At 42.9% G+C, this 16,603-nt stretch overlaps 1 protein-coding gene across 5 annotated transcripts in view; it reads right to left on the reverse strand.

The window, feature by feature from the left end:
- Positions 1-16,603, reverse strand: part of NFATC1 (nuclear factor of activated T cells 1) — a 110,952-nt gene that overhangs the window by 57,113 nt on the left and 37,236 nt on the right. For all 5 annotated transcript variants that reach the window (XM_051798886.1, XM_051798883.1, XM_051798884.1 and 2 more), the window contains exons 4-6: positions 9,124-9,326; positions 5,808-5,980; positions 3,705-3,845 (exon numbers count right to left, since the gene is read on the reverse strand). In XM_051798886.1, coding sequence (XP_051654846.1) covers positions 3,705-3,845; positions 5,808-5,980; positions 9,124-9,326 — 517 coding nt within the window. The remainder of the gene's footprint in view (positions 1-3,704; positions 3,846-5,807; positions 5,981-9,123; positions 9,327-16,603) is intronic.

Genomic DNA, 16,603 nt, shown 5'->3' on the forward strand with positions numbered 1-16,603 from the left:
TTATAAGGAACTAAGTCAGTCTTTTATTGTAATTCCAAATCACAATCCATGCAGATGCATGTGTTAACACGAAACATTTTGCCTCTCCTAGACAAACACTTCCTCCCGTAGCTAACAAACACCAACTTCATTTCATCTACTTTTGTAACTAAAATGCACACCTTGCCTACACAGTGAATCCCAGCCTACAGACATCAAGGGCCTTTGCCAGTAAGAAATTGCAGACTTTTTTATATTTTACAAAGTACTAATTCTTCTGGTGAAAAACAGATAGGTGATGGACATCCTAAACGTAGCATCCAACAACCATGACACACACACACCACTTTTGAATCTCAGGAAGAGAAAAGCATGACTACAAAGAGAAAGTGAAAGAATATAGGAAAAACAATTATTAGTGTAATATTTAAGAGACAAAGTAATTGTGGGGCTCCCCAGTCTAAGGAAATTCTGCATTTAAGAGTGAAACCTCTCAAAGTACATTTAGTATTCACATTTTCACTACCACTAGATTTCTTGGATGATCATTTTATACCATCATTCATCACTGGAAAATATGGCCTAATGTGTAAGCAACAGAGCATTGCTCAAAATCCTGTAAAATAAGGACTCACTTCAACACTTGAGAACTTTTTTTATGGTACTGTAAAAGGCTTGAGCAAAATTTAGTTCACTTCTGAACACTCTTATTATTTATCCAAAGGGGGGTCTTCTGCCTGAGCACTGGACCTCAACCGTGAGGGCTTCTCCTTCCAGAGGTCATCACAGCGCTTCTCCCTTGGTCCTTTCAGTGTGCCGTGCCTTCATCCCTTTCTCCTCTGTGAGACACAGAGTCACAGGCCTGCAAAGTTTGTTTTGCTCTGTTTCACGTGCCTCTGGGCTGAGGCAGCCAGTAATGGGTTAAGCTGAAAGCACCAAGCCACTGCCTCCGAAGCAGAAGGATTGATTTGATCATTCTTCAGGGATTCCCTCTTGTATGAGTCACTGCTGAGACTGACTCCCCAGGAAAGGAGGCCAGGATAATGCCATTCCTCCAGAGACTACAACAGCTGAGGGCTAGCCCTGAAGACTGAAAGCTTGGGACTCATGCTTGGAAAAACACTCAGCAGACTTAGAGAAATTATTCAATTATTCAGATGGGTGGGGGGAGGGGGGAGGGAGAAAGGCAAACAAAAGTGTTCTCAAACTCTTTGAGTTAACCAATTAAGTATGCAGACTAGCAGGAATTAGATGAGCTTCCAGAGACTGCCTCCTGGCTTGGGCACTCTGTCAGAGTGAGGACTGAAGACATGAGTTCATATAGTATAATATTTAAATTTTACACAAAAGATACGTTCTCTTTATAAGCCCAAGGATTCCTGTGATCTAATACTTTGTAATAGCTGTATTTGGCTGCTACCAACCAGGAACGTGATTAACATTCCAAATTCAAAAACAAAAGTGGTAAAAGCAGCAAAACTAATGAATGTCTCACAAAAGTTCATAACCAGCTCTCTAAGAGAAAGAGAAAGTATGTTGGTGTTCCTTCTCTTGACCTACTTTCACTGACGTGCAAGAACTGAAAGGCAAAGAAACATCTCGTGCTGATTTACAAAAGCGAAGGCTGCTAATGCTTGTTCATTTGACATTAAACACAGTGACTCTGTTCAAAAATCCAGACGGAGCACTCTGCCACTAAAGCAATGATGCATTGCTCTTGTTTGCTTTCAATGCATTGAGCTGTGTCAGGCAGCGTAGCACACAATTCACCACAGAAGTCTTAAAAATTGCTCAGCCCAGATCAGTCAGCAACTTTGCTTTTTGTGTGTCACTCCTAGTAACATGATTGCAGCTGCTGGAGACGCTACAGATTCTCGACTTTAAAGGTTCAGCCCCTGGACTGTACCTCCGTGAGGCTGCACTGCCCTGCAACTGCAACAAACCTACCGTGAGACTACTAAATCCAGGAAGGACCTTAAATTCTGTAACTTAAAGCTACACACTGAATATCTTGCTTTTAGGGTACTTAATGCAAAGGGAGACAGTATTCAAATCTCCACTGTGGTACCTGCTGGCGGGCAAAGAGCATCACCATCACAATCCTTTGGGACGTGATACTTCAAAATTTTCTAACTCAAAAAAGGAAGAGGAGACGAAATAAGTACGAAGGAAAGTACCCTCTAATGTGGTTTCCTTCCTGTAATGAGACAGATCGAGGACTCCACTCCTGACATGTCACACTAACCCAGTTCTGTGCAGCAAAGGAAGTTTAAATATAAAGTAGACAGTCATTTTCTCCCCCCCCTGCTGATCCAAGGAGAGAGCAAAATTCAGGTTTTTTAAATTGCAATACCACCTTTTTTCCTTTCTTTTTCAACTTTCTTAAGAAACAAAAAGGACATTCTGTTGATGTCGCAGTCACAGCCCAAGTGTGTGCAGTGCTTGGGGGTCACAGGAATAGTGCCACTGTCTCTCCCTGAGGAGTCAAGGCATTACCTCCATCCCATATGCGCACTTTGGGTGACTTAAACCTCACCAACCCAGGACTCCACTGGGAAACTTCAGGGAAGTCTTCTGCTCTTCTCCTGAGCTTGCTGAGCCCAAAGACCTGAAGTCTTGCCCTCTAGACCCTCCCCTGCTTGTCCTGCCATCCTGCCCCATGGCCTGACTGCCTGTGCTGCTGGTAGGGACTGTGGGCAAGAGAAAAGCGTGGGAACCTTGTGGACATCAAGGGTTAAACAAGCACATTGTCAAAGCCAGTGCTGTCGGCCTAAGGAGTGCCCAAGACTGTTTAAAGTTCGGGGGGGGGGGGTTCAGTCGGCAGCTGAGGAATCCGTAGCTTGTGCCAGCGCTAGGGAAACCCTTTCCAAAACAAGACTCAAAACTATCCTTAACAGTCTTGTTTCAGAGCCTGACTTTGACTCACAGCTCTGCTCCCACTACCTATTCCCACAGGGGGCATACACACACACTATGCATTTTTACCCTGTGATCCACTGCTCCTGCAGGTACCCCATGGCTCCTGCAGACACATCCCACTCCTGCTCCTGCTCCAGCCCCAGCTCCTACTCCATGCTCTTTGCCCTGCTTCAGCTTGGCCTGGGATCCTTCTCCAGGAAAATCAGTCCCACTATGAATGCACTGCAGGAGCAGGTGGGCACTTGTATCCTTTCCCCAGCCCCCTGCAGGAGCAGGTGGGCACTTGTATCCTTCCCCCAGTCCTAGGACAGACTAGAAACATGTCCTTCAAATGAACATGTGTGGGCTCCAAGTCCTCCTCAGCCAGCACCTTCTAAGTGCCACCAGTCTCCACCACCACAGGAGGAGACACATGTGCACCCACACCAGCAGCAGCGTCGCTCTCTCTTCCACAAGTTACAGAAATGTTTAAGAAGATGCACAGTATTGCAGGCTTTATGGGGACTTGGCACCAGAGGTTTCCAATGCCTTTCACAGGCCCTACCTGCTACAGTCATGGTTTGCTACAAAAACAAATGGCAAAGGTTGACTTTCAATGCTGCTATTGTCTACCTGTAACCACACTTGTCACAGTGTAAAACCTCAGCATTAGGCACAGCTGGGATTACTTCCACAGCTTTGCTCAGTGACGTGGAGAACATATTATGTACAGAAAAAAATGCTATTACCATATTTATGCTTTCATCATTTGACATAGACTTTAAAAAGGGGCAAAAGACAGACCAGAGTCTAGACTGAAAACATACCTGGCGCTTTCTCCACAAAGATGACTTTAGAGTCTTGCAGAAAGTTATGACCAGTAAGTACCATTTTTTTCCCTCCAATAACAGGAAAGCTGTCAGTACTTTGCTTCTCCACCAGAGGCAGTTCTTGGGCAGATCTCTGAGCTGGAGAGTTATACAGAAGATTAAAAAAAAAAAAAAGGTAACCACAAACATACACAAAAAAGTAAATACTGCACTAGTAAGTAACTTAATGCTTGCCCTCATAAGATAAGCTGAGTTTGATACAGAAACAAAGAAAGGTCAGAAGGTTTGCAGGAAACATGTTTTGTTTTCAAGTGCCCTGACTGTAAACAATAGGGTTAAACAGCAGTACAGATTCAAAAGACTCATAAAGAACAAATGGTTTAAAACTCAATTCGATCTGTACTATATTAAAAAGTATATTTTTATTGAAATTCATTTATTTTAAACAATTTTCTTTTATGCTGTGTGTTTACAAGGCACACATGACAAGGTAACCATGCATGTTCAAAATTTGTTTCAGTCACTATATCGTTTCCATCACTATACATTGTATTGTCAATTCCGCAAACTGTCTTGCAGCAGCAGCAGCCATGGCCCTTGTGATCCAGCACTTTAGTGAACATATTTCCAAAAGAACCTGAGTGCCAAAGCACACAAGGTTCCATGCAAACAGAATCTGGTATTCTTGTGGCACATTTTATGCCCCCTCAAGTGGGACATGAAGAAAGTGCTGCTTCAAGGGATGATGTGATACTTTATCCAGATTATATGGTTTCTCCCTGAGTTACATGCACTAAGAAATGTATGAAGTTTTTGGCAGCAGTTTATTCCACATTCTGCACTGGAAATAACACTATCACTTATTTTTTCTCCTGTTTTCCCCTTTTTTCAGCAGCCATGTGCCATGCTTTTGCTCATTACACAACACTCAAAGCTACAGTTCCCTGACACAAATCCAACTGGCTTCACGTTCAGTGGCTCTTTGAGCTTGGCACCTTTGCACAGACCAGTTCAGTATCAATTTAAATTGTGCCTTATCCTGCTATATAGCAACTGAAAAGCTCTCTAAACTTCAACAGCAGCAGGATGAAACCATGACTCCTCACATTTTTTGCTTTGCCCTCCAGCATGAATGGAGTTAGGGATGATTAGGTCTTCTTCTCCATCCCCTCTGCCAGAGCTCACCCCACACATACCCCCAGATGTTAAGTTTACCCCCTACTCTGTCAGCATCAGAAAGATCCCCTTTGTGAAATTCGACAGAACCTTAAAAAATTGTTTTGGTTCATCCAGCCGACCAAATTAGCACTGGGAGTTAGACAAAAATTCAGCTTCCACCACTTATCCTGAAATGTTAAAGCTACACAAAACAAACAGGTTTTGTTTTGAGTGGGGGTGGCTGATGAGGCTTACAGAGCAAGAATGATATAGGTGTCTTTGGAGGGTGTCTCAGTGTATCTGATAAAATGCAGTCTGTTCAATCAAAGAGACCCCAGTGCAGAAACCTGGTTTCTGGAGGTTTTCTGAAGCCGTAGGCAGCTTGTGCCAGTGTGTCAGCTCTAGTGTACTGGTAGCTCCCCATCAAAGGGTTTTGTTTGCTGGTTTTTGCTGTATGATAGGGAGACAGACAGTGAAAAGGGCAGGAGAGATGTTTTCCAGAACTTCTATAGCAGTTACCTTTAGGATAAGGAGTCACCAAAATCAAAGACCCTGTCACTCCCAGGTCTACTCTTGGTTTAACTGCTCTCTACTTTTGCTTCAAGTGTGTGTTTTTCTACAGCAATCAATGCAAGACAAGGGTATTCTATTCTCAATGTAAACCACGTACTTTTGGAAAGCAGTTTAAAGTTCACTGACTAGACAGGTAATGCAAAACCAATGTAGAGCATGTTGGTGGATAAAGACTGCCTATGGGGTTGAAGTGTTCAAAACTATTCAAAACGCGTGTGGATGTGGCACGTGGGGACACGGTTTAGTGGTGGATGTGGCAGTACCGGGTTAGCAGTCAGACTTGATGATCTTAGAGGTCTTTTTCAATCTTATTGATTAAATGATTTTATGATAATACCCAGCAAAAGGAGGATGTTTGTTGCTACTTACAGCACTCAATGGGGTTGGAGGCTACTTGCAAAGAGAGGGTCCTGCCATTGGCCTGTGGGATATGAACCCTGAAGACCAGCCGCACACGTGTGTTCTTCCGACCGATGTCCGTCTCTCCCTTGCGCAGTTCGATGTCAGAGTTTCGGAGCTTTAATATCCCAGCACAGTCGATGCTATCCAAAAGGAAACACAGAGCAATTCAATGAATTTCAAGCAGACTTCAGGAAGGCATGAGTGTGCAACATCTTCCCTCTCTCCTGTATGCTCTTCTTAAAAAACTGAGTCAGACGCAGCCCAATGACCCGGCTGAACACAGCACTTTGTTTAGCCTAGTAGTTGCATTCACAAGCAGCTAAGTTGGGGCTATCTGCAGTAACAGGTAGTAGGTGCAATTTAGCACACAAATTTAGGATGTTACCTCAGTTCTCAGAGGAAAAAAATCTAACAGACCCTTCCTCCTCAACACATCCTGTCAGGATGGTGCTTAAGGACTACCAAAAACCCAAAGAAATAGCAAGACTAGAAAAGTCAATAGAATGAGATGACGGTGCAGACAGCGTTACTAATGTAGAACGCAGGGTTACTTACAATTGCACTTGTTACAACTAATTTGGAGAAAAATCTGACATGATTTTTAATCTAGGGCAAAGTCCTGAAAATGCTTATTAATGAGCACAGCTGTCCCTGAGGTCAATTCTACTGTCAATGTGTTTGTATTTGAACGAGTTGGAAATACTCCCAAGCTGAGCACTGAGGTGAAGCTCTGCATGAAAAACACTAAACTCAGAGTCCTCCCTCCACATTAGGGAAAAACGTGCTTTTCATCAGATACAACTATTACTATTTCTGACCTCTCTCTCATTTTTTTTTTTAACTTTGGTTTCCTCCTGGATGAGCTTACAAGTAAGGATTTTTGTCAAAGAAAATTTCAACAGAAGAAGTTCCCAGAACAAAAGACATATAAACATACGCACTCAAAAACCCACTGCAAAAATACCTCTGCCTTGGCCATGACTACAAAGCCTACATGGCAATTTCTTCTGGGTACTGGTCTCTGGCATGCACTTTATTACACTGAATATGCATAGTTTAATTTTATTTTGCATTCAAAGAGTTTAATTCCCCCTCCAGACCTTTGAAGCTCTGTTCTGAAGCAAACTGCAAACAAGCACTATGGCAGCATGGTTTTGATCTGCATTTTTTCTGAAGTATGGATTTCAGAATTTAAAAAATGCCCTTGCTGATATGATCAAAGAAACTAATGAAAGTGTTAAAGCTCCTCAACAATGCATATTAGCAGGTGAAGCCATAAGAATTATGAAATATTTGTACCCATGTCAAAATTCTATGCAAAGATCCTTAAGCTATGGAAGAAACAGTGCATTTCTCAATATTGTCTCTCCTATAGCAACACTTGTAAAATAAATACAGTACTTAATGAGATTCAATTCAGAGCCAATAAAGCTCAGAGGAGAAAAAGCATTTAAATTCAGGTTTTTAAATCATGGATATGAGAATCTGAAGTAAATAGGAACAGCTAAGTGTGCAAAAACTTAAATGTGCAGATGAGCTTTGGTGTTTCCCTAAATCAAGGCCTGAACACACAAACTATGTTTGAGAAAAGTCCTTGGCTCCAAATTTCAATTCATTGTTAGTGCTACATGAGGTTTTAGATTACTGATGTGTAAGGCTTACATACACCAAAGCATTGTTCGTGGTTCTTGAGAGAGCTCTACTACAATCTGGCATGCATGCCACAAAAATATTCAGCTTGGCTCCTGAACTGTGTAACTACCTTTATTTTAGGGTGAAAGATGATTGAAATGGTAATAATGTTCCTAGATGGCCAAAAATGTGATTCGAACTGGATAAGTAAAGGGCCAAATAAATGTTGTTTGGGTACAAATTGGTGAAATTTCATTAATGTCAATGTAACTGTGTCAGCTTACGATGACAGCAAATGGGGCCAATAATTTTGTAGGCTTGTCATGACTTTTAACACAATGCACTGAGAGAGGTCCTTGGGTTTTGAGTGATCACTCTAAGCCCAGCTGGCAATGCAGCTAAACATATTCTGGCTGTTCTATTTACGTGAGGCACTCTGAGGCATGTTGTACATGACACTGCAAACCAGCTTCTAATAACCACTATGTGCAGAAGGACTTCAGGTGTCTGACACCATTTTCCACTTCATTAAGGCACAGAAAACTCTATGAATAACAAGGAGTGAAATTGTGATTTTCCTCTGGCATTTGGTTTGGTGGGGCTCAGGACTGCTTTTTGTCTACCTTCTACTTGTCTTTCTATCTCCCTATAGATGTACACAAAGGTGCATACATCTATATATAAATATGAATACATTTATACTTACACACACATTGAGAGTTGTACTTGCATGCAAGCACACAGAAATTCCTCCCAAGGCAGACACCTCAGATAAGGGTTAGGATCATATGAAGGAGGGGTGAGATAACTCAGAAAAGGGCTAGGATGATTTGAAGGAGGGGGACAAAGAGGACAGGATTAAATAATATGGAGTGTCTCGTGTATGTCACATACACAGAGGGATATTTCAACCTTTAAATACAATGCTATAATGACATTTACCCATGTGTAATAGAATTACACAGCATTTAATTATCACTCCTACTAACTCAGAAATCCACACCTGCTTTTTTGCATAGGACTAAACTTATCCCAGTTTAATGACTCCCATCGGTAAATTGCATCACCTTTGAGTAAAGGTTCTCAGAGGTAACTTTTCTTAGTTCTAGAAGACTTACTTCTAAACAAATGCTATAAAAATGCTGAGTTTTATTATGTGAGAAATGAGTGGTTTTATTTGTCTCAAAAAAACCAAGAGGGTACTTGGAAATGCTCTCTAAGAGTTTCCTTTGACATCCAAAGATAAATTTTAATAGGCTCTGTTCCTTGTGCTAGTGCGTATAGGAGCAAGAGGTGTCATATTTAGAAACTAAATGCAGGAGCTGAGGTAGGAGATATTTACAGCTTGGTAACTGAGATACTTATTTTAAATGGCAAATAAGTACATTGGCTGAAACTCTAGAATGAAAGCAATCAGTTGTCATAAATATTTGTGAAGTTCATTTTGCTGTTAAGCCATTTAGGGGCAATTTGTCCCAGTAAAGTTGTGAAAACCTTCTATTACAGAGAGAGATTTAGGAAAAAAAAAAAGATAGAAAAAGGAAAATCGTGTACAAAAAAAAAAAAAAGAAACAAAACCAAAAGAAAGTAAGCGAGGTGACCAAGACCAAGAGGAAACTGCTAGATGTCAGATATATTGCCTGACTCTTACATTGCTCTCATGTTGTTCTCTGGAAGAAGTGGAATTTCCAGGACTTTGGTGTTGGAAAGTATTGTTTCATGGCTGGTGGTGGAAACGGTCTTCCCGGTGATTCGGTGAACCTGGTAGAAAGCATGGGGTCGCAGCAGGCGGTCGTCTGCAGTCCCAATGAACAGCTGTAGCGTGAGCGGCTCGCTTTCTAAGTAACCATGTAGCTGGCAAGAGAACAGAAAACGCCCACTGAGCATGATGCACATAAACTGCTAGGAATCAATTAAATTTTTATAAGCGAGAGGGCCTAATTCAAGGAGAGGACTTGTGACAGGTGTGATGTGTTAAGTTCCCCCCTCCCATTTTTCCTGCAATGTAATATTAGTACAATAAAAAGGTGCACGTAGAAAATGTCTCATTATCCTAAAGGACCTGAGGCACTTTAGATGGGCTGCGCTTTTGAGCACTCCTGCTACATCCACAGAAAACTTTGCATAAATTCTGCCGCAGTGTTCGACAAAAAACCACGATGTTCCCTCCCAGTACTGAGGGAGGCAAAACTGATGGAGTTTGCAAGTGGAAAGGACACAGCTCATCCATCCCCATGCTTCCTGGGTCATCCCCCATGCAGCAGCAGGCTGCTGCTTGTGACTCGTCCCCTCATTAACCGATTTTTATGCTGGTAAATACCTCCCGGGACAGCATAGAGACAGATCACGTATACACAACCAGTAGCTCACCATGTGTGTCAAATTCTTGTTATAATCACACAGAAATCTCATTGAAGCTATTGGGCCTGACCATATTACAGTGACTGCTCTGATGACAACGAGTTATTTCTGCCACAGGCTAGGGGAGGGAACAGGAGCAGAGCCTGACCTAATCTCCACCATCTCCTGCAGAAGCTACTCTGGGTTGCCACTGCTGTGGAGTCCCCAGACTGGGAAATGAGTCTCACAAAATAGTTATCTCGTAGTTGATACCTGTGAAGCCTTGTCCCAAGGGAAAAGAGGACACAGTAACTTTAGGAAAGAGAAGCATGGACAAGGTAGGTTGTCCCAGGAGATGCCCCATCCCACAGCAAACCTGCTCACTTTGTTGTAGGTTTAGTTTCCCCACTGAATGGTTCAGGTGGGTTTGGGCATGAGTTATTCACCAACACTGCACCATCACTGAATCTGATAGATCAAAATTTATCATAATTTGGTGAGGAGCAACACTTTTGTTTTAAGGTGCATGCAAGTTCAAAGTTAAATAAATAAATTTAAATTAAACAGTGAAACTCATGTCAAATCCCGTAGGTAACTTCTGTATTGTATTTTGCCAGCTTTCACTCTACTTAAATCTTAAAAAATAATTTCTGGCTATTTCTCCAGTGTATTTTACCATTTGACATCAGGAGTGCTATTAAAAACAAAGATCTTGAGTCACTTTTTACTCCTTGAGCACTGCAAAATTCTGGTGGGTGCTAACACAGGCACGAAGCCTCCCCTCCATTATCAAACATGCTGAACGGCAACAGGAAGGCAATGTTTCAGGTACCACGATGACCAACACATGAGCAAGGAAGGACGCTGTGCTTAGACACATCTTCCATCACTAATTGGGCATACTGCGGATTTTTCAATGCTCACTTTGGTCAGAAGAGCCAAGAGGAAGCATTTCAATTTGTGTGGCAATTTTTATACCCTTACCTGAAGCACATGGATGTGGAAGGATGTAGGGTCAGGAGGAGAACAAGGCTCATTTCCAGCACTACAGTATTTTATCAGCTCTGCATTCCTGAGACACGACATGAAGGTAGCTCAGAGACAGGGAGTTGTGATGTGATATGATGTGATATATGAGGGGGTTCCATACCAGTATTGTCACATTGAAAACACACCAGTGGCAGTTTGGAAATCTGCAGTATCAGCAAAGTGACGAAGAGAGAAAAGCAGAGACATGCCTGTACATTGCCTTCAGCAGGGTGCCATGGGCTGCAAGCCTCAGTCCAGCCCCACTTGGAACACCCGCTTCCTACAACCCTGGACACCAACATTAGCACTACACTGCAAAAAGAGGACTTTCTGACTTTATACCCCAGAAACAGACACGCAGCCCGAGCTGCCGGTAGGTGATCACAGGTGTGCTCCTGGTACAGCCAGTGGCCATGGGGAAGCCACCATCCTACACATCACCACCCTACCCCCTTGCATGGTAGCCCTGCCTGTTTAGTAATTCCATCGGTGTGCATGAGTTGGGCTGGCAGAGTGACCTAGATTTGTCCTGGGCTGATCTTACCCTGCCTCAGCATCTCCAGAGCCTTGGCAGCAAAGCTGAGGTAACGGAACAGACTCAAGGTATCGTGGGGTATTTTTGGTCAAGAGCAGCATGCAATTTTTCAGGGGGAAAAGTAAGATAGTGTGACACGCCAGCCAAATAAATTTCTGTGCATTACTAGCGGTCACTTCTCCAACTCGTCATGGAGGGTGCTTTTTATGGGGAGTGTAAAATTAAAACAAACACATATTGAATTACAAGGCCACTTAAAACGTAAAAATAGACTAGCGAGTAACTCAAATCTCAGTTCAGCAAAAGCAAAGTTGCACACCAAGGTACCCATATGTTTTACTGAATGCAGGCAAAGGGGACCAAAAACCTTGGTCTTGCATTGGGTTCTGCTATTTCAGGCTTTATCTTGAAATCTGAACTCAGCTGCTGCCATATCTTGTAACCTACTGCTGAGTCTCAGCTTGTGCTTTTCCCACAGGTTTCCTACCAGGAGGCAATCAAACACCCACAGTCCTCAGCTTTGCACACCTGCCCTCCCCCGAGAAGTGTTCACATGCTGGAGAATAAATAATAAGATCTCAGATGCATGTTTTGCACTGTTTTTTAAGGTTTGTGATCTTCAAACTGAATTTATGTTTACTTTTTTCAAAGGCCCTGTCCTAGAGCCATTCTGTGCTTCGCTTTGGATCCATCACCCATAGTTACTTACTCTCTGACTTGGAAAGTGCCAGAAACATTCAGAAAGACTAATGTAATGACTATATGATTGATTTTGCTGCCTTCAAAACAGGCAAAACTCACACTCATGTCACAAGTTTTATGTCGTCTTCTGTGGCAGGAGGTATCTGATCTCAAATTTGTATTTCCATTTGAGCTTTACCCATTGCATCATATTATTTACTTTTATATTATGTCACATAATTGTGTATGCCAACAAAAGCAATAAAAGAAAGCAATGCAAGGATTAACACTTAAAGGAGTACATACTGTGAATTACTTATTTTAGATTATGCACCCAGCACACGATTTCTGTGACAGACAATGTTGCACTTTGGGAATTTTCAGAACGCTGAAGATGTCTGGAGAATGGGCAAGATCTTGCTTACTCCCTCAGCTGGGCACATCGAGAATATTGTACAGTACCCTCAAGACATCGAAGAGCAATATTATTGTCACATCATTCAACAAAATGTCAAGAGGAGTGGTGCCAGTAGAGGCAGAGCTGCAGTACTCCAGGCTGTTAGATTTGCTAGCACATAGAGGGAATATCAAACAAGATCAGTGTAAAATGGGACGAGGGAAAAGGGTGACTGAGCATTTTTCTAGGTGAGGAAAGATCTCGCATGTTCACGTCCATGCATATTTTCCACACATGCTCTGGGATACTGTACTTGGTGGTATAGCGATTCAGTTTCCTGGCGCGCAACATGGGATGCGTGCGTCAGACACCCTATTTTTATCTTTTTCTCTGTGCAACACAGTCCAAAGCTCTTAATAACTTAGTGGCTCAGTATGGGTGACAAAGGTGCTCTCGGCTATGGCATTCATAATAAAGGATGTGTCTTTCCTACCAAGCATGCTTTGCTTGGCAATACATAGATCCAAGTAGAAAGATCTGTACTTTCCCCTGCTATGGAAGTGTAAAAGGAATTACTTGCAAAATAGGATCAGGAGCACAATGTTTTTGAATGAGTTTCCCTTCCAAAATAAAGGCTGTGATACAGCAGTCACCTGAGTTGGTACAAAGGAAAGACGCAGGAAAAACTTAAGTATGCAGACAAGAGCTCTGTGGTCAGTTTGTTTGGTTTTGAAACTAAAGCAGGTCATATTGTTTTGTTCTGACCAACCACTGATTACTCTGTTCTTTTCCTTTTTGAGCAATACTCTTAAAAATATTTCAACTGGTCTTAAATGATATTTGCATTTTTATTGTCTGAAGTTGCTAAGATCAAAATCAGACTTAATTGTAGACATATTATATACTCCTCTAATTCTATCAGAAGCGATGCAGTCACTGGTAATTAACACCAGAACAGGACCGACTGCAGTCAAGCTTATCGTCACCTTACATCATCTTACACAAGAGCGAGGGAAAGGTTGGGTGACTGTGCCACCGCATCAAGCTTTCCCTGGGATTCCTACACCTCTCTGTCATCGCTTTCCCAACGCCATCTCCCACCAACACATCTTGATTCTCACCAGCAGATTGCTGCTCATCTCGGCACAGGGTGCCAAATCAAACCCCAGCCTTTCCCTGAGGAGATGCATTACGCACCATGCACTGGGGCTGGATGTTTCTGTGTGTTCAGTGCCGCAGCATGGAACACCACGCATCTTCCTCTGGTGGTCAGCAAAGTGTGAAGGAAACGGGGCTGTCACCCCTTACAGCCATCAGCTGACTACAAGGTACTACCCGATTCAGTCCTACAGCAATGACAACCTCACGTTTATCACAGACATGAGCACACCCAGCCTGCCTGGATTCCAAACGTGTCTGGTGCATATCTATTAAAGCTGGCAATCAGAATTAAACAGACTTGAAAAACGATGAGCAGAAGGAGGTGAGGTGTTTCACCTCAACACAAGGACTAGGGAAAAAAAGCAAAACCTCCCCAAACCTTGCTATAGTTACCAAATTTTGAGGAATTTTTGCAAATGTCACATCCAATAACTCAAATGCTATTTTGGCTTCGGTGGTTATTCTACAGTCTGTGAGAAAAATTTCTATTATTTAAGCCATAGCATTTATTTTAAGAAACACAGCTGAAATATTCTGCATGCTCCCTTCCAAGTGTTTTATGCTTTTGGCATGCCAAAGCATCTGTTGAAATGCTCAGAAAGCTACCTGTCATAACAAGGAGCCCTCTGTGCCCAGAGAGGCTCCTGGACGCCACCGAAAGAATGGTCCTGTTCTCCCAGGACACACCAGCCAGGTACACCATCTGCACCACCCATGACATCAGTCAGGAAAAAATGGAACTACACTATGTAATAGCCTTTAAGTGTACTTCCTGCAAAAATGCTAAAGTGGTGCATTCCTCCAGATACGGACTCTGCAAATATGTTAAATAATCATTAGGGAACAATTTAGGGCTTAGCCTTGCCCCAACACATCAGGGCAGAGCTCCCGCTAATAACAAAGCCAGGGCATGACCAGGGACTTGGTATTCCCCCTCAAAACTAATCAGCAGCTTGTGCTTGAGACTCTTGAGGCTACTAGGGGCTGCATCCTTAATGATAAAGATGTGTCAAAAAACCCCATAGGTAACTTCTGTATCAGCAATACCTCTAGAAATGTGTGTGCCTGTTCTTTGTATGTTTGGTATATAATAAAGACAACAAGTAAATACAACCATTTTTGCCTCTAAAAATATTAAGAACAATATCTACATTTTCTTACCTGACCATGTAACTGATGGCCATGCTGCTTGCAGCAGGTACTGCAGTGTTTATGCTCAGTAATGCCTTACACATCTGTCTATTCCATTTGCACTTCCAGAACATGTTCAAGGAATACCTGAGTCAGTCTGGAGAGAATCATCAGTGAGACTAACTACCCAGTCTGGGGAAAGAGGGCTTCTTTCCCTTTTTTTCCCATCAGTGTGTTGGAATGCAATTCCAATGCTTTCTAAAAAAGCTCAAAAAGAATAAAATCTATAAAATAGTGACAATTTTTATGTAATTGCTGCTTGTCTCTTTAAGCTAGAGTTTAGGGAGCTACACAACAGATAACTTTATTGCTAACTTTCTCAAAGAGCAGGTTTGGTTTTTTTTCCTGTTACAGTAACTGCACATGATTAATGAGAAAATGAAACAAATGGTCATGTTTTAAAAGTGTATCTAATATACAGCCCCAATAAAAGACCATCAATGAGTGCTCAGTATCCTGATTTTTTAAAATCAAATCGAAGATCAAGCTGTCTAAACTACAAAGAAAGTGCACAAACATTTTGGGTATTGATTTCAGCTGTGAGCATCAAGCATGCATAAAAATTGGGTCATCAATCTGATTTTCAAGAAAAAGAATTTAGTTATAGCTCCCACGTAGAAGCACTCAAAGACGTAAGATCATGGGTTTAAACAGCAAGAGGGAAAAGTTGATCTTGCAGGCAATGACTGTCATGTGAAGCGCAGGCAAAGAGGGTGAGGTCAGGAGACCCAGGCATCTATTCTCGTGTACACTGCAGAGATTCTGCCTGACCTTTGCCTGGGCAGTCCCTGGACTGCCCTGCCACCATGCCCCTGGGCTGAAAACGCCCAGGGACCTGTTGCTGAAGGCTCAAGGTACCAGCAACCTATGCCTCTGGGGAAAAAAAGTCAGGAAAAGACTGCCCTCCTCATTGCAAAATTCCCTCCATGTATTCCAATATATTTTCGCCCTGAATTCCCCTGCTAGGGGAGGCCTGAGGAAAAAAACACACCTCAGATGTCTCGAGGTAGGGGGCTGCAGAGGGTCTTCTCTCAATCTCCGCTCTAAAACCTAAGGGCTGAACACCAGGTGCCATGGGAGATGGCTTATGGAATCAGCTCAAACTCCCCTCAGCTCCTCTGCTTAAGAAGGAAGTTGGGCAGTCCTCATGCAGATCTAGGGGTGCTCCACATGCTGCAGGGTAGCAGCAGGGCACCAGCAGGCAGCTCTATGCTCTGCTACAGAGCAAAGTCGAGGCAGGGGCTGGCAGCCTCGAGTTTGGAGATGCAGGACCCCACAGGGCAATGAGTAAGCAAACCTGGCAGTGGCAATTCAACCAGACAGGCAGCATCCACAGAGCACTGATGAACCACTGAAACGCGTGTCTTGGTTTGGAGTGTTGCAGCATCCCTGTCTCTTTCCAGCTGTTTCTCTCCAGCTTCAACCTCACACACTCCAGGAGTACACGTTTCAGTCAGTGCCATACCACCCATGTGCTCCTTGTGCTTTTTAGATCTCTGGCCCAGAAGCACGCAGGCTGCTGTGCACCATAGGACTGAGGGAGGTAAATCATGCTGACCAGGGTGACCACGAACCTCTTCCCTTTGCCAGCAACCAGGCAAGCAATATGGGGTGATGGTTTTTGGATGAGGTGCAAAGCTCAGTTCTAGACTCCTGGTCAGTGTGTATTCAAAACGGAGGTGCTAAACTTGGGCAGCTTGGATGCTCCTGAGAGAGCAGAAGCCAAAAAAAGAGGAACATCTTATTCAAAACAGCAGAACAGACAGACTTCACAATAAAAAAAAACCAGTAAAACAA

This window comes from Manacus candei, unplaced genomic scaffold (assembly GCF_025592945.1).
Source record: "Manacus candei isolate 608988 ecotype Guabito, Panama unplaced genomic scaffold, ASM2559294v1 h1tg000049l, whole genome shotgun sequence".
Lineage (NCBI taxonomy): Eukaryota > Metazoa > Chordata > Aves > Passeriformes > Pipridae > Manacus > Manacus candei.